A 27,499-nucleotide genomic window follows, 5' to 3' on the forward strand; every position below is an offset into this window, starting at 1 on the left:
TGCACAAAGCTACAGTAATAATAATAATAATAATACATGTAATTGATATAGCGCTTCTCATCTGCCAAGACAAATCTTGAAGCGCTTCACAACAAAGGACACTGAAAACATTTGAGAGATTAAAAAAATCAAAAACAAAAACGTCTGAGATAGCGATAACAATGGCAGTACTCCAGGTGAACCATGCTGAAAGTTTATTGGAAGGCCTGCCGAAAGAAGAGGGTCTTGAGGCCGGTTTTGAAGACCTCGGTGGAAGGGGCAGATCTCAGCTGATCTGGGAGGGAGTTCCAGAGGCGGTCTCCCACTGTCCGGAGACGTGTGCGGGGGATGTAAAGAACAGGAGCGTGGCTGCAGCGGAGAGAGCGGGTAGATGTCTGGGTACGGATGAGGTCTCAGAGGTATTTGGGCTTTGTCCATTCAGGGCTTTGTAAGTCAGGAGCAGAACCTTAAACTGGATGCTGTAGTGGACTGGGAGCCAGTGTAGTTGTGCGGGTTATGTGTGCGGACCTTTTTGCACCGGTGAGAACTGGCTGTAATGTTCTGGACAAGTTGCAGGCGGTTGATTTGGCCGGAGAGGAGTGCATTGCAGTAATCTAGTCTTGAGAAGACGAGTGCATGAACCTCCTCCAACAATGCAACATGTATAATAAAATACAAAAATACGAAATATCTCAGGAATCAGTGTTTTCTCTCCTCCATGAAGAGTTGGACGGTTTATAGAGGAGTCATGGCTGTGCAGAAACACAGTGGGAGGAGTGACAGCTCCGTCTGGGTTTGGGCGGCGCTCCACTCACACACATCTGGTTGTGGTTTGTTTATGTATGTTGCCAGCGGTCTCCTCCACCAGAGACACAGCCTGGAAACGTGCACATGCTTATGTGAGTGATACAAGGTAAAGTGGGTGCGTGAGTGTGCAGTCATGTACTTGTTTTTAACAGAAAACAACCAAGTGTTTTCAGCCTTGAAACCTTTAAGGACACTAAACAATGCACGCCTTGGTGTTCTCCCTTCTTCTTATGTAATTATACTAATTTCCAGGTTCATGTCAGTATGTAGTGTCTCTACATGTCTCCATGCTTTAATGTTCAAAAAGCTCTTTATTTCTCTCATACTGCCTGTGCTGACGGTGAAAGAGACACTTGCTTCGGAGGGAACTTTGGGACCATTTACATGCACCAAAACCTAGGGAAATCCCCCAAAAAGCACATTAGGGCTTTTCCATATACTTCCACATGTCCTGGGAAACCTTTTTCAATATTTGTGAACATGAACTACTCTCTATCAAACACAGAAACTAGAGAAGCAAGACCCCATTTACACGGGAGCGCAAACGGACCGAATTCGTTATCAAAAAAGTCTTCCGTTCACACGCATTCGGCTCATTTAACGTGTCCGTTCACACGAGACCACTGGAGACGCTGGAGTACATATGCCGGGCCTGTAAGTGGCGTAGTAACTTCCGCCACAAAATACACCTAAAGCAGCGAAGAAGACCCCCGTGCATGGTTGCCATGGTTGCCCTTCTGTTCATGCCCCGCGGTGGATTTAGCAACATGTAGTTCATGTAATTCTCCATGTCCACTTGTTGCTGATGGTTGTGGTAGAGGAGCTGTAGATTCTGCACTAACATCTGTAGCATGCTCAGTAGCTACTGACAGTAGCTACTGAGCATGCTACAGCAGTGAGCAGCAGAGGTGGGGAGAGGTGGGACTATGGCTTCATCGTTATCAGGAAATGATCGTATAGGGCGTACACACTGAGCCGTTTGCCCCCCAGAGCGTTCCGTTTGCAGATCTATCCACCTTGGGACCTGTTATCGTTTGCGGGGTCCGTTTCCGCGGTTATGGCCCCGTGTGAACGAACGGGCTATACGCGAGAGAAAAGTAGCAGATACAACCCGTTTCCTTCTCGTGTAAACAGCGCTAAGTCAAAGGTGTGATGCCATTAAGTATTAAGGAATTGCCTAAAAGACGATGAATGGGAAAGCTATTTTGTGGACGTGTCACGATCTCTGTGTTTTTCTGTGTTGTATTCTTCTGTCAATGATGACCCGAGCAGGTAGGACCCAATTGAAGGACAGACAATGGTAGAAAATTGCTTTATTTCAAGGCTGAATACGTAAAACAACAAACAGAACTCCTTTGAGAAAGACTCAGAAAGACTCATAGAGCAACACTAGGCTTCATGTCTCTTATGTACAAAGATTTGAAAAGACTACATTTCACTTTTTCTATCCCATTAAGACGTAATCAGTCGAGAACATAAAGGATTAAAGAAAGTGAGCCACAGCTGAGTGGTGTGGTTTTGCTGCTTGAGTTGTTATTTTAATATTGTGGCAGTGATGTAATGACTGCAGTGCAATGTTAGTCATTACTGGGTGTGGTCGTAGAGCAACAGGCCAACGTCTAACCACACCTAAAGTTAACATGATGCTGCGTAAGATTTTAATAATGTCAAATCCCATTAATGCTCCTCCACTTATAGCAATGTAATGTGTTTTATGTTCAGTCATTGCCTCTAATGACACCCAGCCCATTGACCAATGTCCTCTGTATTGGACATTGTGCTGCATTGTATAGAGCAGTGATTCTCAAACTTTTTTCAATAATGTACCCCCTTTGAAAATGTCAGCCAAGTACCCCTGATCAGCGCAAAAACGATTTGTTAGGGAAGAAAAGCCTATATAAAGAGGTACAGCACAGCGCTCCACCATCAGTGTCTGATTCATTAAAACAACAACCTTGTAACTGAGAAACACTTAAATGCTACATTTCAAATGTTTACAATCCGTCACTAAATTCATGGCAAACCAATTTTAACATCATGCAATAACACTGAGACGACATTAGTTGCATTGAACTGATCTTTTTAAGTACTTACAATGTAGTGAGAAACATGGGCTTGTGCTTCACTGAGGATCTTTGTTATTCTCAGTGACAGGAAGGCCACTGCAGTTATTACACTTTGCGTTTTGAAATATGTGTAACTCTGTTAATATAAAACCCACACTGCTCAAACTTCCTTACTTTTCCTAAACATTTTTTTTTTTTTTTCATTCATAGAAAATAAATCTCACGTACCCCCTGCAGTACTCCAACGTACCCCTAGGGGTCCGCGTACCCCCATTTGAGAACCACTGGTATAGAGGACATCCTGGGCTCCTGAGTCTGCCTTTTCTGCCCAGGATTCAAAATGCACACACACTAGGTTTGAAGCTTTACCAGAGAGATGTGGACTTAATATGAATACAACCATCTTTCAACGAATGCTGTTATTTCTCCACATCAAAGTAGTTCAGTGTAGAATCTAGTTTTTCTGTCAGAATGGTAAATGGACTGTACTTATATAGCGCTTTATCCAGTCTTTAAGACCCCTCAAAGCGCTTTACATACTACATGCATTCACCCATTCACACCCATTCATACAGAGCAGTGTACCTTACTCTAGGACCTCATACAGAGCAGTGTACCTTACTCTAGGACCTCATACAGAGCAGTGTACCTTACTCTAGGACCTCATACAGAGCAGTGTACCAACTCAACTGTAGCAACTCAGGGTTAAGTATCTCGCCCAAGGATACATCGACATGTTGACTGCACGGGCTGGGATCGAACCCACAACCTTCTGGTTGAAAGATGACCGCACCCCCTCGCAGCCACAGTCGCCCTATGTGTCCTATTTGACAATAATTCTTCTTATAAGGTGTTTGGGAGATTTGATAGATGTAATCGACGCCGCTAAAATTGTCTTAAGCTCGTTGTAGGCGACATGTTTTACTCAGTATGTGTTCGAGTTTCATTTATACACATTTTACCAAAGAGTAAAAAGAAGGATTGAAGTCACGCTTTTGTAAATAACCAACAAAAACATAACACAAATGGTGTCCTTGGTAGCGGATGCCACAAATGATCTTAAATCACTTGTAAGTGCCAATAAAGGACTAACTTGTTTATACCCGTGGTTTTTGAATGAGGTCCAATGTTTTCTTTAAAGCGACTGAAGCGATTGTTCATATTTTAGTATTAGATTTGTTCATATTATTATTATTTATTATTTTGTGATCAATTATGAGTTGGATTAGTTGGGTCACCTTGTTGGCGACACTCACAGTGAATATAATGTTCTCCTGTGTAAGGTGTGGAAGAGAGGGTAAAAGGTATTTATTAAAGTTAATCATTTGGATCGGATCATTCTGCACAGAAGTTGACCATTTTCATTAAATATGATATTGTTATATAAGGCGTTTTTTCGGGACCTTCATTTGTTTCCTGACATCGCTACAAGCCTTTTACAGGTTTTATTACGAAATACTGTTGTGCGTAGACGGCTCTGCTAACATTGTTCCCTAGTTTAGGTTTCATGTTCTGTGTTTCGATGGTTCCTGTTTTATTTTGATAGTCCCTCATGTGTCTAAAGTACATTTCCTGCCTTGTCTGTTTTCCCGCTGTTGTGATCGTCTAATTGTCTTCACCTGTCTAGTATATATCGTTCTCGTCTTCCCCTGTCTCCTTGCCAGATTGTCTTGTGCGTTCCAAGCATTCCAGCGTTAAGATCATTTGTCATTGTCCATAGAGAGTTAGATTAAGTAAGTCTTTTTGTATTAGTTTTTGATAGTATAGGTTAGACAGTTTATTGAGTGATTAAACTGTCTAACCTATACTATGACCTGTTTACATTAAAACACTTTATTTTGATACGTTGTTTGTCTCTGCATCGTGCATTTGATTCCACGCCGTTGTACAGCTTTAACAAATACCATATCATTCCATTGTTTTCCTCATTTCATATCCTCAAAGTTGACCAACAGGACCCTTTAAGAGCTGGAGGGAAACATGGATCAAACGTATAGGAAGATGAGGATGGTTTGAAGAGGAGATACGTTGGGAGTCACCACTTGATCTGAGAGAGAGTGTGTGCTCGGTGTTAAATGACCGATAGCCCCGCGAGTCCTGCACTGGATGTGAATCTCCGCTGAGACACTGTTAACCATTGCCAGGCTGATGCTCTGCTCTCTGTTGCGCTCTTTGGGAATCTAATGTCTCCCATATGTTGGAGAGATGAGGGCACGGCAACAATGACGATATGAGAGAAATAGTGGAGACAGAGAAGGAGAATAAGCTGAAGCTTCAACACTGGGAAAGACAATGCCGCCAAATCCAATCCCATTTATCTTCTGCTGCGGTTTTTAACTCCTCTGTCGACAGATTTAAAAAAATGCAGATCAAGCCCAATTCTCCGTTTGAAATGTGAGGTTTTCACTCTTTGTGACCGAGGCTTTTGATGTACTGCTTGTTTAGATGGAATTCATCGTCCCTTTCATTCTCCATGAACCTTCACCATGTTTTCTCTATTGCCCCTCCCCACATGTAAAGCTCACTTATTACTTTTACCCGTCCAAACATGAACGGATGCAGCTTCCACACAACCTCCTGGCATCTGGTTGTTGCAAATATTGGTACAGTTTTGTTCATATGTGGAGGAGATGTATAGTCTATATCCTCTCTTATCCTTTCATTAAATCATGAATCTGGTGTGCCGGCTTCTGTAAACATCCACTTCCTCAAAAGCTTCTCCCTCTCCCAATAACCCTGGATATTCCTCTCCATTTCCCCCTTCATATCCATGCCTCGTTCATCCCTCGTTCCCCTCCATTTATGTCTGTCCTTCTCTCTCTCTCAGGCCCAGATTCAACTGGATTGTGGAGACGACAACATCTGCGTCCCTGACCTCAAGCTGGCTGTTTATGGGTGAGAGGAAGTCACGGTTGTATTACTTTACCTGATTCAACAAACAAAAACTTAAAACCCTCCAGTCATGCTTTGCGAGGCTGCTTCGATTGTTTTTCCTTCTGCGACTGAAAAGAAATAATGAGGAAAGCTCTTCTGTTTGCCATTTGAAACACCTCCTCTGAAGTGATGCATTTGATGCTTTTGGTTAGTGTGGAAAGAACGCTAGAAGGGCTGCATGGTTAGCATTAGCAGCAGTTGCAGTCTTGGCTCAAGAGACAAAGTAAACACCGGCACTTACTGGAAGCACACTCAGTATTATTCCACAGCAAATGGCCCTACTGTTTAAAACAGCTCTATTCATTTTCAGGATCAAATGTGTATTTTGTCTTCCGTGAGATTTGTACACGCTTTAATATTGTTCTCATACTGCCTGTGCTGCAGCACCTCTTTTCACCCTCTGTCTGAAACCAGAGCCCAGTCTGCTCTGATTGGTTAGCTGTTGTGATTGGTCAACCGCTTAGAGATGTCCCGCCCTTTGCCTATCACGTACAATGTGTTGGAGTGCTAGCCAGTAGAAGCGCAAGTGTTACGTAGTGATGACACTTTGTTCAGGAGGTAAACAAAGGAGTGTAATGGTGGCGTTTCAGGCAGGGGGGGGGGGGGGGGGGGGGTGAAAGTAAGACCAATATTAACTCCCATTATACCTTTTGGTCTCCATCAACTGTCGAGGGAAATATCTGCATCTTAAGCAGCTAAATGCTTCACTATGTGCACACGCTAGATGCTAACTTTGTTCACGTGCTGGGGCGGATAGACCACAAGGTTGTTCTCAATGTTTTATTCTGTTGCCCGTCAGGTTACAAGGTCACGAGTTATCAGTGGTTTTAAAGGGGCTCTTAAGTAAATGAGTGAACGCAATCTCTGCACTGTAGCATCACCTCCTCAAAGTCCTTTTTTTTAGGACACTCACCAAAGTTAGAAGATAAAGGAAGGCTGGATGTCAATCTTAAAAAGTTGTTTCTAGACAGATAGAGGTACCCTGTGACGTGCTATGGATTAGCTTTGATTTAGCACGATTGATGTATCACGCATCAGGAGGTATTGGCACATGGGCAACACCATACGCTTTTCTCTGAATGCTTCCATGTTATTCAACGATTCTTATGGCTTCCACAATAAATACAAGCTCAAAATATATTAAAAAAGTCATATTTCAAGATGTTTTATTTGGCTTTAAGTGCATTCAAAGTATTTGTGTTATAGCCTTAACGACAGACTACAGACACAGTTGTCTACACATTATTATTCAAATATCTGTTAATAGAGTTCAAATCAAACATCAAAGGAAATAATATGAATGATATTTCAAAGGGAAAAACTTGATTTATTGACTGTAAGACACTGGAAGACAGTTCATAGCTCATAACTTGCTTTCACTGGAGTACAGATTAAGAGGAAGGACTCAAACATGTTTTTTAATCGTGTATCCTTGTTCACGAATGGACGTCGGCCAAATACTTGGCAGCGTCTCGGTCCGTTCACAAAAGAAAACTCAGACTGTCTCCTCCGAGGCTGCTCTGTTATGAGGAGGCATTACATCGCCATGTGATTTCTCTTAGCTGCAGAAATGCAATCAAGAGCCAAAGTCTCCCACGAAAAACTCAAATATCTGCATTTGTTATTTGTGCCACGGGACTCGAATGATTCAGCATTTTCCCTGAATTCACCGACATTCTACGAGACGCAGCACTTCCTCTCTTGTTCTCCAAGAATCTGCAAGATGTTTAACATTCGCAGCCCCGGTGTTCGAGTTGTATCCTCTGGATCCAATTATGCTTTTAAGAGATTTGTCCTCCACTGTGACATCTTTCCCAAAGATTGAAACGCCTGATGAAAGCGCTGTTAACATCTCTGAGGATTTCTCTTCTTAGCATCTGCTGAGTGTTGGTGTTGGAGTATCAGTGTGGCTTCCTCTGCATTCGCTAAACGTGCCCGGGCTTAATTAAGATCATCTGGTGGTTGTCTTACCTAGCGAGGGGTCACTGCGTCCAGACCCTCTGAAGACGGGGGAGGGGAGGAGGAAACGGGGAGTGAAAGAAGAACCCTGATTCTGACCCTCCGCCAGACTCCCTTTCTCCTCCAATAGAAACATGAATTTACTGCCAAAGTGAAGCTTTTGGGGGAGGGCTGCAGTGTGAGAGTGTCGAGAGGATTTATCACTTCGCTGGTTGCACACAGGCGTCACTGTGAACATGCAGAATAAGGTGGGGGTCGGTTTCCTGAGACAAATCACAGTGATCAGATTTGGGTCATTTCCCAGGTCAGTCATGGACAGATATGCCCGGAGAACATGGCCTGTGGGGACTTTCTAGAAACAGAGAAGCATTGTCTGGAAAATAATTCACGTCCCTGCTTTTCATTACGTTTTACAATTGCTTCTCTGGCATTTTGGTTAATGCCCTGCACCGAAACACTTCAAATGAACACGGCAGCAAAGGTAGCTCAAACTAAACCGAGCCGGCAAATAAGGGCTTTGAATGGTAGTAATGTTGATGGCGTACGATTTAAAAAAGGCCTTTTCACGACTGAAGAAAAAGAATGGCTTTGTAATAGATACTCTTGGGAAATGCAACTTTAGAAAAACACAAGAGTCTACAGCCAAGCACAAATACAGGCTCTATAAGGCTGTTATTTAGCATGGTGTAGCTTTGAGCTAATGTCAGCAGGTTTAGCAGGAATATTTACCATGTTCGCCTTCTTAGCTTAGCATGTTGTTAGCATATAAGTATTATGTACTAAATTGAGTTTTTGTGACGTTTTCAACATTTGATCGCTTATTCTTCGTCTTTGTTTACTTTTAAATGGCAAAGTCAACAAGAGGGAGCATCATCGCTCAAGGAAAAGTCAAGGATTGCTAAGGGGTTATAGACATGAATATCTGTACACAAGTTTATTTATATAGCACCTTTCAACACAAGGCAATTCAAAGTGCTTTACAAAAAACGAAAGACATTCAGAAAATGGCATTTAAAATCAGTCATTAAAAAGAAAAGCTAATAAAAGAAACATTAAAAGAAAAAGTACATGGATAAAAGTTACAGTGCAGTTTAAGATATGAATAGTTCAATTAAAAGCAGCGACAAAAAGAAAAGTCTTCAGCCTGGATTTAAAAGTAGTCAGAGTTGCAGCGGACCTGCAGGTTTCTGGGAGTTTGTTCCAGATATTTGGAGCATAATAACTGAACGCTGCTTCTCCATGTTTAGTTCTGACTCTGGGGACAGAAAGCTGACCAGTCCCTGAAGACCTGAGAGATCTGAATGGTTCATCATTTAGCAGGAGGTCAGAAATGTATTTTGGGCCTAAACCATTCAGTGCTTTATAAACCAGCAGCAGTATTTTGAAATCTATTCTTTGACACACAGGAAGCCAGTGTAAAGACTTCAGAACAGGAGTGATGTGATCCACTTTCTTAGTGTTAGTGAGGACTCGAGCAGCGGCGTTCTGAATCAGCTGCAGCTTCCTAATAGATGTTTTAGTGAGACCTGTGAAGACACCATTACAGTAGTCGAGTCTACTGAAGATAAAAGCATGGACAAGTTTTTCCAAATCCTGCTGTGACATTAGTCTTTTAATCCTAGATATATTCTTTAGGTGATAGTAGGCTGATTTAGTAACTGTAACAAGAGGGAGCATCATCGCTCAAGGAAAAGTCAAGGATTGCTAAGGGGTTATAGACATGAATATCTGTACACAATTTGTAGCGATTCATCTTGTAGATCAGGCATCCTCAAACTACGGACTCCGGTCCGGATCCGGACCGAACCACCACTGTCTCCGGACTCTGAGCAAATTATACTTTTCATATGTATTATCTCTCTGTATTATATGTGAGACATCGCCACAACGCATTCGCAACGAGTCAAAATTCTCCGCTATGTCCACTGCAAACAGCGCTCTGCATGTCTGACTGTTCCACTGTGTTCCACCTGTGTGTGTCAACGCTTTGGTCCAATCACATTCAGCATCCAGTCAGCGTTTTTTTCCCCCAAACAATCTGCGAATCAGAGGCACAGTAGGGCGGGTCTTCGCGGAATGGGGGTGGGAAAAATGTGTGTGTCTCTTTCAACCTGTCTAAGTCAGAGCGAGAATTTAAAATAAATAAATTCAGAGCGAGAGTTAACAGCTCATCTAGTTCCATCTGTACTGTAGCTTGTAGCCTAGTTTCACCTACCGGGGTGGCATCTGACACCCTAAAAATAGGCCTTGCCACCCCAGCTGCCACCCCAGTTGGTAGCTTTGTTTTGAAAGAAAAGTTGTGGCTCATCGGACATTTATGAGAGAAAGTCTCTAATGTCCGAGTGCAAGTGAATGCAGCACAAGATGCACGTCATGTAACCCCTCCCCCGGTCCTGGCGCGAGCGTGGACATACGATTGGCGGCGATTTCATTTTGAACTGGACGGCGCAAAACGAGAAGCATTCGGACCCAAGCGCTGAAGGAATGAGGTATTTGCGGTCTACACTGACAGAGAAGAGACTGTCAGTGTGGCTGTACTCAGCATTGAATCAAAACGCACTAAAGCTTTGGATCTTAATACGTTTGTGAGGCGTTTTGCTGAACAAGATGGTAATCGCCGCATTCAGCTGTAATAGACATGTCAACTTGATGCTCTGCTCACGGATGAGCATACACAACTATTAAGATGATGACCTTACGTGTGTAAATATATTGTTTTCTTTGAGGGGGTCTGCCCCCAAAAAACTGTTTTAAGTCCTGAGAAAGTCAAATAAGACGGTGTGTAAAACTTCACTGCCCAGCCAAAAAAAAGTAACCACTTTGATTGAACTAGGCCAGTAGGTAAGGACTTTCCACTGGATAATAACTGCAGTATAAAATAATGCATGACTGAAGTGATGGAGACCATGTTGAAGGCAAACAAAAAGAGGAAATAACAGGTCAAATCAAGCAAATCCCCCTCTCAGATTCCACAGCAACCAGAAGAACATAAATACTGGCTGGTGATTTGATTAATCAGCTTTGTGATGGAATAAAAAATGCACAGTGCATTTCCTTAGCTGTGGGTGAGTCCACTGACACCACTGACAATGCTCAGTTGCTGGTGTTTGTGAGTTTTTATGATGAGGCAAAGGGGGAGTTTGTTGAAGATGTGTTGGGCCTGACGAACCTCAGTGGACACACAAGGGGGAATACATTTATAAAGCAATAATGGGAATGCTGAATGAAAGAGGGTGCAGCTGCCTTTATTCATAAATGTGCAGCTCTTACACTGCGACTCTGAGGGGTCAAGCACAGACACAATAACAATGAAAACTGCTGCATACAGATTGTTTTTGTTTTTGCAACCTCGTGTTAAGAATCTTGTTGTAATAGTTTAAAAGTTTGAATGACCGTAATAAACGGACCTTTGTCTTATTGAAACATTTATTTTGGACCTTTAAGATTTGTATTTGAGTACCCCTGCTGTAGATGTTACGTTATTTTTTAAAGAAGACCTTCTGAGGACCATGGATGTTAAGCAACTACTACACAAACGTACAAACTCAAATGTGAAACTCACAAATTGTTGCTGCAACGGAAAAACGGTTTAAAAATGTTTCTTAAGGTATTTTTTCAAGTAACTTCTCAAATAATGGATGGAAAAGAATAAAAAAGACAGAAAGCCATCATGTATTAGGGGTGTTGACTAGTGCTGGGGGGAAACGATTATTTTGAAAACGATTAATCGGGCGATTATTTGATCGATTAGTCGACTAATCTAACGATTATTTTTCTGTTGTTCAATTCATAAAAAACGTAATGTAAAAAAAAACGTAATGTAAACAATTTTTTTTTCACGATACTGTGTCTCAGGGGATCTTAATATTTAAGAACCTATTAATGTGTTATACCAGATTAACGGAAATAATCTCAGCTAATTGACGATACAAACCATGTTTACCAAAACAAAACACAAGTCTCATAAGAAGCATCTAAATGACCCCTGAGCGAAAAATGCTAACGGACATTGGCACAGAACTCAAGATAAAAGTACCCTTATTACTTATCGTAGCTGCACATACAATATATCCGATTAAAGCTGAGACTCCACAGATTATGTAGGTATATAGTATCATCACTGAGTGATCCGGACTCGCGACAGGGGAAGCAAATACAGTCATCACAACACGTACCTTCACAGAGCTTCTCGGGAGATCGTCTCACCACCAGCTGTCAATCTGATCAAAAGACGTGTTCAATGGCATTAAAATGAGAAAAAACGCGGCTGAATCGGTTAATCCATAGGTTTTTAACGTCTATGTATAAAAAAATGATTGAATTTATAATCCATAATTCCATTTTATGTAAAAATCGGAGAGCAAATGCTAGCTGCTAATGGTAGCCACCACAGCTAGCTGCTGCTTCTGCTAGGCTATGCAGCAGTCTCAGTGAGATATAAATATATAAATATCTTTGCGTTTTGGACTAACTTTAAAATATTCCCATGCTTTTGAAGACCTGGGGCGAGATGTTTTCGTTTGGGAGCTTCGTGCGCAATCCTGTGAGGAGGAGGTGGTAGCCGTTTCAGTCTCCATTGTGTTTGAAGTGCGATTGCGAACTGCTTGTTGCTTTGGGTGACCCACGTGTGTGTAGCGACGCGTCGACGCGGAAATATGTCGTCGACGATATTTTGAAGTCGACGTGTCGCTACAGCACTAGTGTTGACAAAGTTCTGGAACTGCTCACTGTTTATCTTCTAAGATTTCTGGTTTTGGAACTCACTTTTCTACGCTGTGTGTTCAGCAGTTTTCCAACATGCTGAAAAGGTAATTATTTCATTTGTTGTCAACAACCTTGCTGTGGTTCTCGTCTCTCAGTGACAGAGCGGAGGTCTACCTGGGCGATGAAAACTCCTTGAGTCTGACGTTCAATGCCAGGAACGAAGGAGAGGGAGGGGCGTACGAGGCCGAGCTCTACGTGGTTCTTCCTCCAGAGGCCGACTACAGCGGGATCGCACGCAACAACGTGGTGAGACACGTTATTGTTATTTGTTATTGTACTTAAGTATATTTTTCTGGTATCAGTACTTTACTTCACTACTTATTTTTCTGACGACTTTTGACTTTGACTTCTTACATGTTGAACTCAAATACCTGTACTTTCTACTTCTTACATGTTTAACTCAAATACCTGTACTTTCTACTTCTTACATGTTGAACTCAAATACCTGTACTTTCTACTTCTTACATGTTGAACACAAATACCTGTACTTTCTACTTCTTACATGTTGAACACAAATACCTGTACTTTCTACTTCTTACATGTTGAACCCAAATACCTGTACTTTCTACTTCTCACATGTTGAACCCAAATACCTGTACTTTCTACTTCTTACATGTTGAACCCAAATACCTGTACTTTCTACTTCTTACATGTTGAACACAAATACCTGTACTTTCTACTTCTCACATGTTGAACACAAATACCTGTACTTTCTACTTCTTACATGTTGAACACAAATACCTGTACTTTCTACTTCTCACATGTTGAACACAAATACCTGTACTTTCTACTTCTTACATGTTGAACACAAATACCTGTACTTTCTACTTCTTACATGTTGAACACAAATACCTGTACTTTCTACTTCTCACATGTTGAACACAAATACCTGTACTTTCTACTTCTTACATGTTGAACACAATACCTGTACTTTCTACTTCTTACATGTTGAACTCAAATACCTGTACTTTCTACTTCTTACATGTTGAACACAAATACCTGTACTTTCTACTTCTTACATGTTGAACACAAATACCTGTACTTTCTACTTCTTACATGTTGAACCCAAATACCTGTACTTTCTACTTCTCACATGTTGAACCCAAATACCTGTACTTTCTACTTCTTACATGTTGAACCCAAATACCTGTACTTTCTACTTCTTACATGTTGAACACAAATACCTGTACTTTCTACTTCTCACATGTTGAACACAAATACCTGTACTTTCTACTTCTTACATGTTGAACACAAATACCTGTACTTTCTACTTCTCACATGTTGAACACAAATACCTGTACTTTCTACTTCTTACATGTTGAACACAAATACCTGTACTTTCTACTTCTTACATGTTGAACACAAATACCTGTACTTTCTACTTCTCACATGTTGAACACAAATACCTGTACTTTCTACTTCTTACATGTTGAACACAAATACCTGTACTTTCTACTTCTTACATGTTGAACTCAAATACCTGTACTTTCTACTTCTTACATGTTGAACACAAATACCTGTACTTTCTACTTCTTACATGTTGAACACAAATACCTGTACTTTCTACTTCTTACATGTTGAACCCAAATACCTGTACTTTCTACTTCTCACATGTTGAACCCAAATACCTGTACTTTCTACTTCTTACATGTTGAACACAAATACCTGTACTTTCTACTTCTCACATGTTGAACACAAATACCTGTACTTTCTACTTCTTACATGTTGAACACAAATACCTGTACTTTCTACTTCTTACATGTTGAACACAAATACCTGTACTTTCTACTTCTTACATGTTGAACACAAATACCTGTACTTTCTACTTCTTACAGGTTGAACTCAAATACCTGTACTTTCTACTTCTTACATGTTGAACACAAATACCTGTACTTTCTACTTCTTACATGTTGAACTCAAATACCTGTACTTTCTACTTCTTACATGTTGAACACTAATACCTGTACTTTCTACTTCTTACATGTTGAAACCCAAATACCTGTACTTTCTACTTCTTACATGTTGAACTCAAATACCTGTACTTTCTACTTCTTACATGTTGAACTCAAATACCTGTACTTTCTACTTCTTACATGTTGAACACAAATACCTGTACTTTCTACTTCTCACATGTTGAACACAAATACCTGTACTTTCTACTTCTTACATGTTGAACACAAATACCTGTACTTTCTACTTCTTACATGTTGAACTCAAATACCTGTACTTTCTACTTCTTACATGTTGAACACAAATACCTGTACTTTCTACTTCTTACATGTTGAACTCAAATACCTGTACTTTCTACTTCTTACATGTTGAACCCAAATACCTGTACTTTCTACTTCTTACATGTTGAACTCAAATACCTGTACTTTCTACTTCTTACATGTTGAACTCAAATACCTGTAACTTTCTACTTCTTACATGTTGAACACAAATACCTGTACTTTCTACTTCTTACATGTTGAACACAAATACCTGTACTTTCTACTTCTTACATGTTGAACACAAATACCTGTACTTTCTACTTCTTACAGGTTGAACTCAAATACCTGTACTTTCTACTTCTTACATGTTGAACACAAATACCTGTACTTTCTACTTCTTACATGTTGAACTCAAATACCTGTACTTTCTACTTCTTACATGTTGAACTCAAATACCTGTACTTTCTACTTCTCACATGTTGAACACAAATACCTGTACTTTCTACTTCTCACATGTTGAACACAAATACCTGTACTTTCTACTTCTCACATGTTGAACTCAAGTACCTGTACTTTCTACTTCTTACATGTTGAACACAAATACCTGTACTTTCTACTTCTTACATGTTGAACTCAAATACCTGTACTTTCTACTTCTTACATGTTGAACACAAATACCTGTACTTTCTACTTCTTACATGTTGAACACAAATACCTGTACTTTCTACTTCTTACATGTTGAACCCAAATACCTGTACTTTCTACTTCTCACATGTTGAAACCAAATACCTGTACTTTCTACTTCTTACATGTTGAACCCAAATACCTGTACTTTCTACTTCTTACATGTTGAACACAAATACCTGTACTTTCTACTTCTCACATGTTGAACACAAATACCTGTACTTTCTACTTCTTACATGTTGAACCCAAATACCTGTACTTTCTACTTCTTACATGTTGAACACAAATACCTGTACTTTCTACTTCTCACATGTTGAACACAAATACCTGTACTTTCTACTTCTTACATGTTGAACACAAATACCTGTACTTTCTACTTCTTACATGTTGAACACAAATACCTGTACTTTCTACTTCTTACATGTTGAACACAAATACCTGTACTTTCTACTTCTTACAGGTTGAACTCAAATACCTGTACTTTCTACTTCTTACATGTTGAACACAAATACCTGTACTTTCTACTTCTTACATGTTGAACTCAAATACCTGTACTTTCTACTTCTTACATGTTGAACACTAATACCTGTACTTTCTACTTCTTACATGTTGAACCCAAATACCTGTACTTTCTACTTCTTACATGTTGAACTCAAATACCTGTACTTTCTACTTCTTACATGTTGAACTCAAATACCTGTACTTTCTACTTCTTACATGTTGAACACAAATACCTGTACTTTCTACTTCTCACATGTTGAACACAAATACCTGTACTTTCTACTTCTTACATGTTGAACACAAATACCTGTACTTTCTACTTCTTACATGTTGAACTCAAATACCTGTACTTTCTACTTCTTACATGTTGAACACAAATACCTGTACTTTCTACTTCTTACATGTTGAACTCAAATACCTGTACTTTCTACTTCTCACATGTTGAACCCAAATACCTGTACTTTCTACTTCTTACATGTTGAACACAAATACCTGTACTTTCTACTTCTCACATGTTGAACACAAATACCTGTACTTTCTACTTCTTACATGTTGAACACAAATACCTGTACTTTCTACTTCTTACATGTTGAACACAAATACCTGTACTTTCTACTTCTTACATGTTGAACACAAATACCTGTACTTTCTACTTCTTACAGGTTGAACTCAAATACCTGTACTTTCTACTTCTTACATGTTGAACACAAATACCTGTACTTTCTACTTCTTACATGTTGAACTCAAATACCTGTACTTTCTACTTCTTACATGTTGAACTCAAATACCTGTACTTTCTACTTCTCACATGTTGAACACAAATACCTGTACTTTCTACTTCTCACATGTTGAACACAAATTCCTGTACTTTCTACTTCTTACATGTTGAACACAAATACCTGTACTTTCTACTTCTTACATGTTGAACACAAATACCTGTACTTTCTACTTCTTACATGTTGAACCCAAATACCTGTACTTTCTACTTCTCACATGTTGAACCCAAATACCTGTACTTTCTACTTCTTACATGTTGAACCCAAATACCTGTACTTTCTACTTCTTACATGTTGAACACAAATACCTGTACTTTCTACTTCTCACATGTTGAACACAAATACCTGTACTTTCTACTTCTTACATGTTGAACACAAATACCTGTACTTTCTACTTCTCACATGTTGAACACAAATACCTGTACTTTCTACTTCTTACATGTTGAACACAAATACCTGTACTTTCTACTTCTTACATGTTGAACACAAATACCTGTACTTTCTACTTCTCACATGTTGAACACAAATACCTGTACTTTCTACTTCTCACATGTTGAACACAAATACCTGTACTTTCTACTTCTTACATGTTGAACACAAATACCTGTACTTTCTACTTCTTACATGTTGAACTCAAATACCTGTACTTTCTACTTCTTACATGTTGAACACAAATACCTGTACTTTCTACTTCTTACATGTTGAACACAAATACCTGTACTTTCTACTTCTTACATGTTGAACCCAAATACCTGTACTTTCTACTTCTCACATGTTGAACCCAAATACCTGTACTTTCTACTTCTTACATGTTGAACACAAATACCTGTACTTTCTACTTCTCACATGTTGAACACAAATACCTGTACTTTCTACTTCTTACATGTTGAACACAAATACCTGTACTTTCTACTTCTTACATGTTGAACACAAATACCTGTACTTTCTACTTCTTACATGTTGAACACAAATACCTGTACTTTCTACTTCTTACAGGTTGAACTCAAATACCTGTACTTTCTACTTCTTACATGTTGAACACAAATACCTGTACTTTCTACTTCTACATGTTGAACTCAAATACCTGTACTTTCTACTTCTTACATGTTGAACACTAATACCTGTACTTTCTACTTCTTACATGTTGAACCCAAATACCTGTACTTTCTACTTCTACATGTTGAACTCAAATACCTGTACTTTCTACTTCTTACATGTTGAACTCAAATACCTGTACTTTCTACTTCTTACATGTTGAACACAAATACCTGTACTTTCTACTTCTCACATGTTGAACACAAATACCTGTACTTTCTACTTCTTACATGTTGAACACAATACCTGTACTTCTACTTCTTACATGTTGAACTCAAATACCTGTACTTTCTACTTCTTACATGTTGAACACAAATACCTGTACTTTCTACTTCTTACATGTTGAACTCAAATACCTGTACTTTCTACTTCTTACATGTTGAAACCCAAATACCTGTACTTTCTACTTCTTACATGTTGAACTCAAATACCTGTACTTTCTACTTCTTACATGTTGAACTCAAATACCTGTACTTTCTACTTCTTACATGTTGAACACAAATACCTGTACTTTCTACTTCTTACATGTTGAACACAAATACCTGTACTTTCTACTTCTTACATGTTGAACACAAATACCTGTACTTTCTACTTCTTACAGGTTGAACTCAAATACCTGTACTTTCTACTTCTTACATGTTGAACACAAATACCTGTACTTTCTACTTCTTACATGTTGAACTCAAATACCTGTACTTTCTACTTCTTACATGTTGAACTCAAATACCTGTACTTTCTACTTCTCACATGTTGAACACAAATACCTGTACTTTCTACTTCTCACATGTTGAACACAAATACCTGTACTTTCTACTTCTCACATGTTGAACTCAAGTACCTGTACTTTCTACTTCTTACATGTTGAACACAAATACCTGTACTTTCTACTTCTTACATGTTGAACTCAAATACCTGTACTTTCTACTTCTTACATGTTGAACACAAATACCTGTACTTTCTACTTCTTACATGTTGAACACAAATACCTGTACTTTCTACTTCTTACATGTTGAACCCAAATACCTGTACTTTCTACTTCTCACATGTTGAACCCAAATACCTGTACTTTCTACTTCTTACATGTTGAACCCAAATACCTGTACTTTCTACTTCTTACATGTTGAACACAAATACCTGTACTTTCTACTTCTCACATGTTGAACACAAATACCTGTACTTTCTACTTCTTACATGTTGAACCCAAATACCTGTACTTTCTACTTCTTACATGTTGAACACAAATACCTGTACTTTCTACTTCTCACATGTTGAACACAAATACCTGTACTTTCTACTTCTTACATGTTGAACACAAATACCTGTACTTTCTACTTCTTACATGTTGAACACAAATACCTGTACTTTCTACTTCTTACATGTTGAAACACAAATACCTGTACTTTCTACTTCTTACAGGTTGAACTCAAATACCTGTACTTTCTACTTCTTACATGTTGAACACAAATACCTGTACTTTCTACTTCTTACATGTTGAACTCAAATACCTGTACTTTCTACTTCTTACATGTTGAACCCAAATACCTGTACTTTCTACTTCTTACATGTTGAACCCAAATACCTGTACTTTCTACTTCTTACATGTTGAACTCAAATACCTGTACTTTCTACTTCTTACATGTTGAACTCAAATACCTGTACTTTCTACTTCTTACATGTTGAACACAAATACCTGTACTTTCTACTTCTCACATGTTGAACACAAATACCTGTACTTTCTACTTCTTACATGTTGAACACAAATACCTGTACTTTCTACTTCTTACATGTTGAACTCAAATACCTGTACTTTCTACTTCTTACATGTTGAACACAAATACCTGTACTTTCTACTTCTTACATGTTGAACTCAAATACCTGTACTTTCTACTTCTCACATGTTGAACCCAAATACCTGTACTTTCTACTTCTTACATGTTGAACACAAATACCTGTACTTTCTACTTCTCACATGTTGAACACAAATACCTGTACTTTCTACTTCTTACATGTTGAACACAAATACCTGTACTTTCTACTTCTTACATGTTGAACACAAATACCTGTACTTTCTACTTCTTACATGTTGAACACAAATACCTGTACTTTCTACTTCTTACAGGTTGAACTCAAATACCTGTACTTTCTACTTCTTACATGTTGAACACAAATACCTGTACTTTCTACTTCTTACATGTTGAACTCAAATACCTGTACTTTCTACTTCTTACATGTTGAACACTAATACCTGTACTTTCTACTTCTTACATGTTGAACCCAAATACCTGTACTTTCTACTTCTTACATGTTGAACTCAAATACCTGTACTTTCTACTTCTTACATGTTGAACACAAATACCTGTACTTTCTACTTCTTAGATGTTGAACTCAAATACCTGTACTTTCTACTTCTCACATGTTGAACCCAAATACCTGTACTTTCTACTTCTTACATGTTGAACACAAATACCTGTACTTTCTACTTCTTAGATGTTGAACCCAAATACCTGTACTTTCTACTTCTTACATGTTGAACTCAAATACCTGTACTTTCTACTTCTTACATGTTGAACTCAAATACCTGTACTTTCTACTTCTTACATGTTGAACACAAATACCTGTACTTTCTACTTCTTACATGTTGAACTCAAATACCTGTACTTTCTACTTCTCACATGTTGAACCCAAATACCTGTACTTTCTACTTCTTACATGTTGAACTCAAATACCTGTACTTTCTACTTCTCACATGTTGAACCCAAATACCTGTACTTTCTACTTCTTACATGTTGAACTCAAATACCTGTACTTTCTACTTCTTACATGTTGAACACTAATACCTGTACTTTCTACTTCTTACATGTTGAACCCAAATACCTGTACTTTCTACTTCTTACATGTTGAACTCAAATACCTGTACTTTCTACTTCTCACATGTTGAACACAAATACCTGTACTTTCTACTTCTTACATGTTGAACTCAAATACCTGTACTTTCTACTTCTTACATGTTGAACACAAATACCTGTACTTTCTACTTCTCACATGTTGAACCCAAATACCTGTACTTTCTACTTCTTACATGTTGAACCCAAATACCTGTACTTTCTACTTCTTACAGGTTGAACTCAAATACCTGTACTTTCTACTTCTTACATGTTGAACCCAAATACCTGTACTTTCTACTTCTTACATGTTGAACCCAATACCTGTACTTTCTACTTCTTACATGTTGAACTCAAATACCTGTACTTTCTACTTCTTACATGTTGAACTACAAATACCTGTACTTTCTACTTCTTACATGTTGAACTCAAATACCTGTACTTTCTACTTCTTACATGTGAACTCAATACCTGTCTTTACATGTTGAACACAAATACCTGTACTTTCTACTTCTTACATGTTGAACACAAATACCTTTACTTTCTACTTCTTACATGTTGAACCCAAATACCTGTACTTTCTACTTCTTACATGTTGAACACAAATACCTGTACTTTCTACTTCTTACATGTTGAACACAAATACCTTTACTTTCTACTTCTTACATGTTGAACTCAAATACCTGTACTTTCTACTTCTTACATGTTGAACACAAATACCTGTACTTTCTACTTCTTAGATGTTGAACTCAAATACCTGTACTTTCTACTTCTCACATGTTGAACCCAAATACCTGTACTTTCTACTTCTTACATGTTGAACTCAAATACCTGTACTTTCTACTTCTTACATGTTGAACACTAATACCTGTACTTTCTACTTCTTACATGTTGAACCCAAATACCTGTACTTTCTACTTCTTACATGTTGAACTCAAATACCTGTACTTTCTACTTCTTACATGTTGAACTCAAATACCTGTACTTTCTACTTCTCACATGTTGAACACAAATACCTGTACTTTCTACTTCTTACATGTTGAACTCAAATACCTGTACTTTCTACTTCTTACATGTTGAACCCAAATACCTGTACTTTCTACTTCTTACATGTTGAACTCAAATACCTGTACTTTCTACTTCTCACATGTTGAACCCAAATACCTGTACTTTCTACTTCTTACATGTTGACCCAAATACCTGTACTTTCTACTTCTTACATGTTGAACCCAAATACCTGTACTTTCTACTTCTTACATGTTGAACTCAAATACCTGTACTTTCTACTTCTTACATGTTGAACCCAAATACCTGTACTTTCTACTTCTTACATGTGTTGAACCCAAATACCTGTACTTTCTACTTCTTAACATGTTGAACTCAAATACCTGTACTTTCTACTTCTTACATGTTGAACACAAATACCTGTACTTTCTACTTCTTACATGTTGAACTCAATACCTGTACTTTCTACTTCTTACATGTTGAACTCAAATACCTGTACTTTCTACTTCTTACATGTTGAACTCAAATACCTGTACTTTCTACTTCTTACATGTTGAACTCAAATACCTGTACTTTCTACTTCTTAGATGTTGAACTCAAATACCTGTACTTTCTACTTCTCACATGTTGAACACAAATACCTGTACTTTCTACTTCTTACATGTTGAACCCAAATACCTGTACTTTCTACTTCTTACATGTTGAACTCAAATACCTGTACTTTCTACTTCTCACATGTTGAACACAAATACCTGTACTTTCTACTTCTTACATGTTGAACTCAAATACCTGTACTTTCTACTTCTTACATGTTGAACACAAATACCTGTACTTTCTACTTCTCACATGTTGAACCCAAATACCTGTACTTTCTACTTCTTACATGTTGAACCCAAATACCTGTACTTTCTACTTCTTACAGGTTGAACTCAAATACCTGTACTTTCTACTTCTTACATGTTGAACCCAATACCTGTACTTTCTACTTCTTACATGTTGAACCCAAATACCTGTACTTTCTACTTCTTACATGTTGAACTCAAATACCTGTACTTTCTACTTCTTACATGTTGAACACCAAATACCTGTACTTTCTACTTCTTACATGTTGAACTCAAATACCTGTACTTTCTACTTCTTACATGTTGAACACAAATACCTGTACTTTCTACTTCTTACATGTTGAACTCAAATACCTGTACTTTCTACTTCTTACATGTTGAACTCAAATACCTGTACTTTCTACTTCTTACATGTTGAACCCAAATACCTGAACTTTCTACTTCTTACATGTTGAACTCAAATACCTGTACTTTCTACTTCTTACATGTTGAACTCAAATACCTGTACTTTCTACTTCTCACATGTTGAACTCAAATACCTGTACTTTCTACTTCTTACATGTTGAACTCAAATACCTGTACTTTCTACTTCTCACATGTTGAACCCAAATACCTGTACTTTCTACTTCTCTCATTTTCCAAACAGCTGGTTCCTTTAGTCTGAATGTGTGTTTGATGCGTGATCATTATTCTTTAGAGTCATTGCGTGCCTATTGATTTGAACACGATCCGTGTATCCATCATTTCCTGGTCTTCTCTAAAGAAGAGGGACCAATGGAAACGTTGTCATGTTGCCGTTGTTCAGCATGGAAACATTCATTAGCTAACAATGACATTATTGTTCTATTAATATAAAGGGAGGTCAGGTACTCTTTAAAACAGCTGCTAGTTATGGGTACTTTTTACTGAAGTACATTTCAAAGCCTCTTTACTTTCACTTGAGTAAAGAAGTTTAGTCAGTACTTCTACTTTTACCAGAGTATTTTTAAACACGAGTATCTGTACTTCTACTTGAGTAAAGGATGTGTGTACTTTTGCCATCTCTGGGTGTTTATCCATAGTCAGTGTGTTAACTATAGTAGATGGCGGTTGGTTGGCACACACCCAGTTTGGAAGAACAGGAACCAGCACAGAAGACTTCCCAATGGGGAACTGAAACCAATATCCCTCCATATGCTTTCTTCAAAACCACCAGAGTAATACGACAAAAGACACATTTGACTTCCACAGTAATTTGGTAACTAACCAAAGTCACACAATAAGGCAAACTAATAACCTAACCAATCGAGGCAAAATAGTGTCATAACGTGGTTTCAATGCAATGACAAAAACCCGGAAGAATACACAATGCATGTTTAAATACAAACGATTCAAATACTGGGTGGATGATTTAGCAAAAAACAAAGTCAATGGAAAAATGTATTTCTCGGCCGAAACATAACTTGTACTGTTTTGAAAATCTGCTCCAATGGAGGCCTCACTCCCTGGCTGTCACGATGCGTACACTTGACATTTACTGTAGACACTTTGATCCTCCCTATCGGTAACTATACGGATACAAAATACTATATGTTAATCACAGAACTAATTATTTTCTCCATCCTAAGTACAAAAAACACATGGCTTTCATTACAGTGTACAGAATGTTCGCTCTTGAAAGCAACGGATGTGGAAAACCCACCTTGTGTACATTCCCAACAGTATTATAGTGGAATAAAAACACAGCATGAGAAATCAGAGTCCTGCGTCGGGTCGGGTACCCGCGGGTGACCCGACGGGTGACCCGCGGGTACCCGACGGGTGACCCGCAAAAAAGGTGATTCGCGGGTGGTATTTTTTCAAACACTTTTTTCCGGGTTCGGTTCTGGGTAAAACAAAGATGATGCGGGTCGGGTCGCGGGTATTGCATAATAAATATATTAAAATAATAATAAATTAGTTTAATGTTTAAATCCTCAGACCTCTCCCCCGCGGGACCGCGCATAATCATAACCTCTGCAGCGCATCAATCTGCTGCTGTGCGCGCCACATTCAAAATGGCTGAGGTGAAGCTCTCTAGCGGAGAATACAGCATTTTCAATAACACTTCCTCAAGAGCGAAATCCAACGTCTGGGAGGCTTTTGGTTTCATCCTAGATGGAGAAAATAACTAACATCCCACGCTTTCTGAGACAAATATGAAACTGCGTGTGTTAATAATTGCACGTTTTCACTGCTCATATATATGCGGGTTCGGGTCGGGTTGCGGATCTTGTGCCGACGGGTCGGGTCGGGTTGCGGAACTAATTGGCAATATGTGCGGGTAGCGGGGCGGGTTCGGTATTGCACGTCGCGGGTGCGGGGCGGGAGCGGGTCTTGAAAATCAGACCCGTGCAGGACTCTGTGAGAAATATGTCAAAAAAACGACTAAACTGGAATCAAGTTGGGGCAAAAAACACAATCCTGTCCGTCAAAGGAAACATATTCCAATCCAACTGTATTGAGATAGCACACAAAACAACCGAGTTCACCAAAGTTTTATCAATACATATATATATAAAAGTAGCATAAATACATTTTGATAAAACCGATAGGACAAAAATAAACTAATGTGAAAGCACGAGACATAGCCACAGACTGAAAACCCTTACAAACACAACAAAATAGAAAACCCCCATTTAGAAAACGTCTCATTGACAAAACAGCAGGCGCACTATTTAGGCTCAGTGTTTAGTTCTCCAGTGATATTAATATCAGCGCTTTTGATGTTCTTGTGTCCTCTCCAGAGCCTGACTCAGCTGACGTGCAGCTACGAGGCAGAAAACCAGACTCGCTACCTGGTGTGTGACCTGGGAAACCCCATGAAGTCTGGAACCAGCGTAAGAGCCCACATGTTGGCTTTGGCCTCCTTCAGTTTGTGTGTCTTAGAACAATTAAGTCACGCCAAATTGTTCTGGCAGAGAGAAATGCATGGACCGCCTCTGACAGCGTTTCAATTGACCTGATAAAACATACAACACATACATCAAACTCTTCATGCAGAAACAATAACCTTGGTTTCCAAAAGCAGGGGAATACCTCGGATCAGAATAAGAGTCAAGGCTCTGTATGATCTGTTTATAATAAGATTAAACCTTTTCATTACCACCTATGAGGCCGTTTTTAGATCTTTAAGTTGTCGAGGAAACGTTGAAAATGATTGATGAATAATACAAGACATCCGTTTCATTTTTATATCATGCACTGGAAAGAATGTTTTGCTCCAAAATCAAGTAAAATAATGATAAAGAAGAAATAAGACGGGATATCTAGATGAAGGAGATCTTGAGATTAGCTGGTAAAACTTATTTTGAACTATATCTTACCAGGATCAGTAAATGTTGTTACAAAAGAAGTCTGAAATGCTCAAAGGTTTGCTCAAAAGACGTTAGTTGGTGATTTCCCAATAAGAATGAGTTGTAGCAGATTAAGAAACTTGTTTCATTTGAGATACAACTCAAAATAAGATGTTTTCTGAGTCTGGAAGTTGCATCGTCTAAAAACAAGACCCTATATCTCACTGCATTGTTCCCTCTTCAGTTTCTTATATCGAGTGCGAAGACATATTCTGACTAGATATTAGACAGAAATATCATAAGATTTTGAGTCAGCGCTTTAAGCCACTAACTTGACGTTATTGACACACACATAGCTTGCCAGGTGAAAACAAGTCTGATACAAAGTTTGCAGCTACAGTAAATATAGTGCATTTATTTCCTTTTATCGTACATACTATTACGGTTCAAACAATACTTTAGCAAATGTTTTGTAATCCCGTGTTTGCGTGTGATGTGGCTTTCATTGGTTCCACCTTTATACCACAGTGTTATTGGCTCCCACAATGTCTTTTCATGTTTCTTGGAGTTCATTTTTACATTTTACTGTGCTTGGTTTTCTAGTTATGGGCCGGCCTTCGGTTCACTGTACCCCAGACTGAAGGACACTCACATTACTGTTCAGTTTGAACTCCAATACGAGGTAAGTCACTAGACAGTCCAGGTCTACGTATCTATCTAGCATCTATCTCTCATCTCTTCTATCTATCTATCTACTATCTAAATCTATCTATCTATCATCTATCTATCTATCATCTATCTATCTATCTTATCTATCGAGGGCGAGCGGCGCAGCGACTGAGCCACGCCGAGCGAGCGTAGCCAGCGAGCGAGCGAGCGGCAGCGACGAGCGAGCGAGCAGCGAGCGAGCGAGCGAGCGAGCGAGCGAGCGAGCCAGCGAGCGAGCGAGCGAGCGAGAGAGAGCGAGCGAGCGAGGAGCCAGCGAGCGAGCCAGCGCGCGAGCGAGCCAGCGAGCCAGCGAGCCAGCGACCAGCGAGCGAGCGAGCCAGCGAGCGGAGCGATCAGCGAGCCAGCGATCCAGCGAGCCAGCTAGCCAGCGAGCCAGCGGGCGAGCCAGCGAGCAGATAGCGAGCGAGCGAGCTAGGAGATATCGAGCTATGCTAGCGAGCTAGCTATCTATCTATCATCTATCGATTATCTAGCTATCTATCTATCTATCATCTATCTATCTATCTATCTATACATCTGGCTTTTGGCCTTATCTTCATCAGCTAACTGGCACTGACTTTAGCTTCATATATTTTGTGCGAAAGATACACTTTTATTTCAGCCTTTGCAGACCTTTACATGCACTTAAACATATCCAGGAAGGTAATTCTCTTTTAGGCAGAAATATGAACATTTTGAATTGTTCTGTCAGTTTAATAACTTTATGTGTCTCTGTTTTTAGTAAAAATGTGAATAACTCAGAGAGCGAGGTGGTGCAGTTTGAGCTGGAAGTGGCTGCCAAGGCTGACGTCATTCTGCAAGGGTGAGGCTCCAACACCCTCGTGAATTACATTACCATTATATCATCTGGCTTATCATTGTGGTTCCTGCCCAAAAACAACCCCTCTGTGTTCCTCTGTGCAGTGTTTCCCGCCCCGACAAAGTGATCTTCCCTCCTCCAAACTGGAAGGTC

General features: G+C 39.1%; 1 protein-coding gene across 1 annotated transcript in view; it reads left to right on the top strand.

The window, feature by feature from the left end:
* The window catches only part of LOC117557422 (integrin alpha-5-like), a 72,377-nt gene extending 45,878 nt beyond the window's left edge, over positions 1-26,499 (top strand). Inside the window, exons 19-22 of the mRNA XM_034233256.1 lie at positions 5,680-5,747; positions 12,605-12,755; positions 25,270-25,362; positions 26,422-26,499. Of these exons, the coding sequence (XP_034089147.1) occupies positions 5,680-5,747; positions 12,605-12,755; positions 25,270-25,362; positions 26,422-26,487 (378 nt within the window). The 3' untranslated portion in view covers positions 26,488-26,499. The remainder of the gene's footprint in view (positions 1-5,679; positions 5,748-12,604; positions 12,756-25,269; positions 25,363-26,421) is intronic.
* Positions 26,500-27,499: the final 1,000 nt, after the last annotated feature.

The sequence above is a fragment of the Gymnodraco acuticeps genome, unplaced genomic scaffold (genome assembly GCF_902827175.1).
Source record: "Gymnodraco acuticeps unplaced genomic scaffold, fGymAcu1.1, whole genome shotgun sequence".
NCBI lineage: Eukaryota > Metazoa > Chordata > Actinopteri > Perciformes > Bathydraconidae > Gymnodraco > Gymnodraco acuticeps.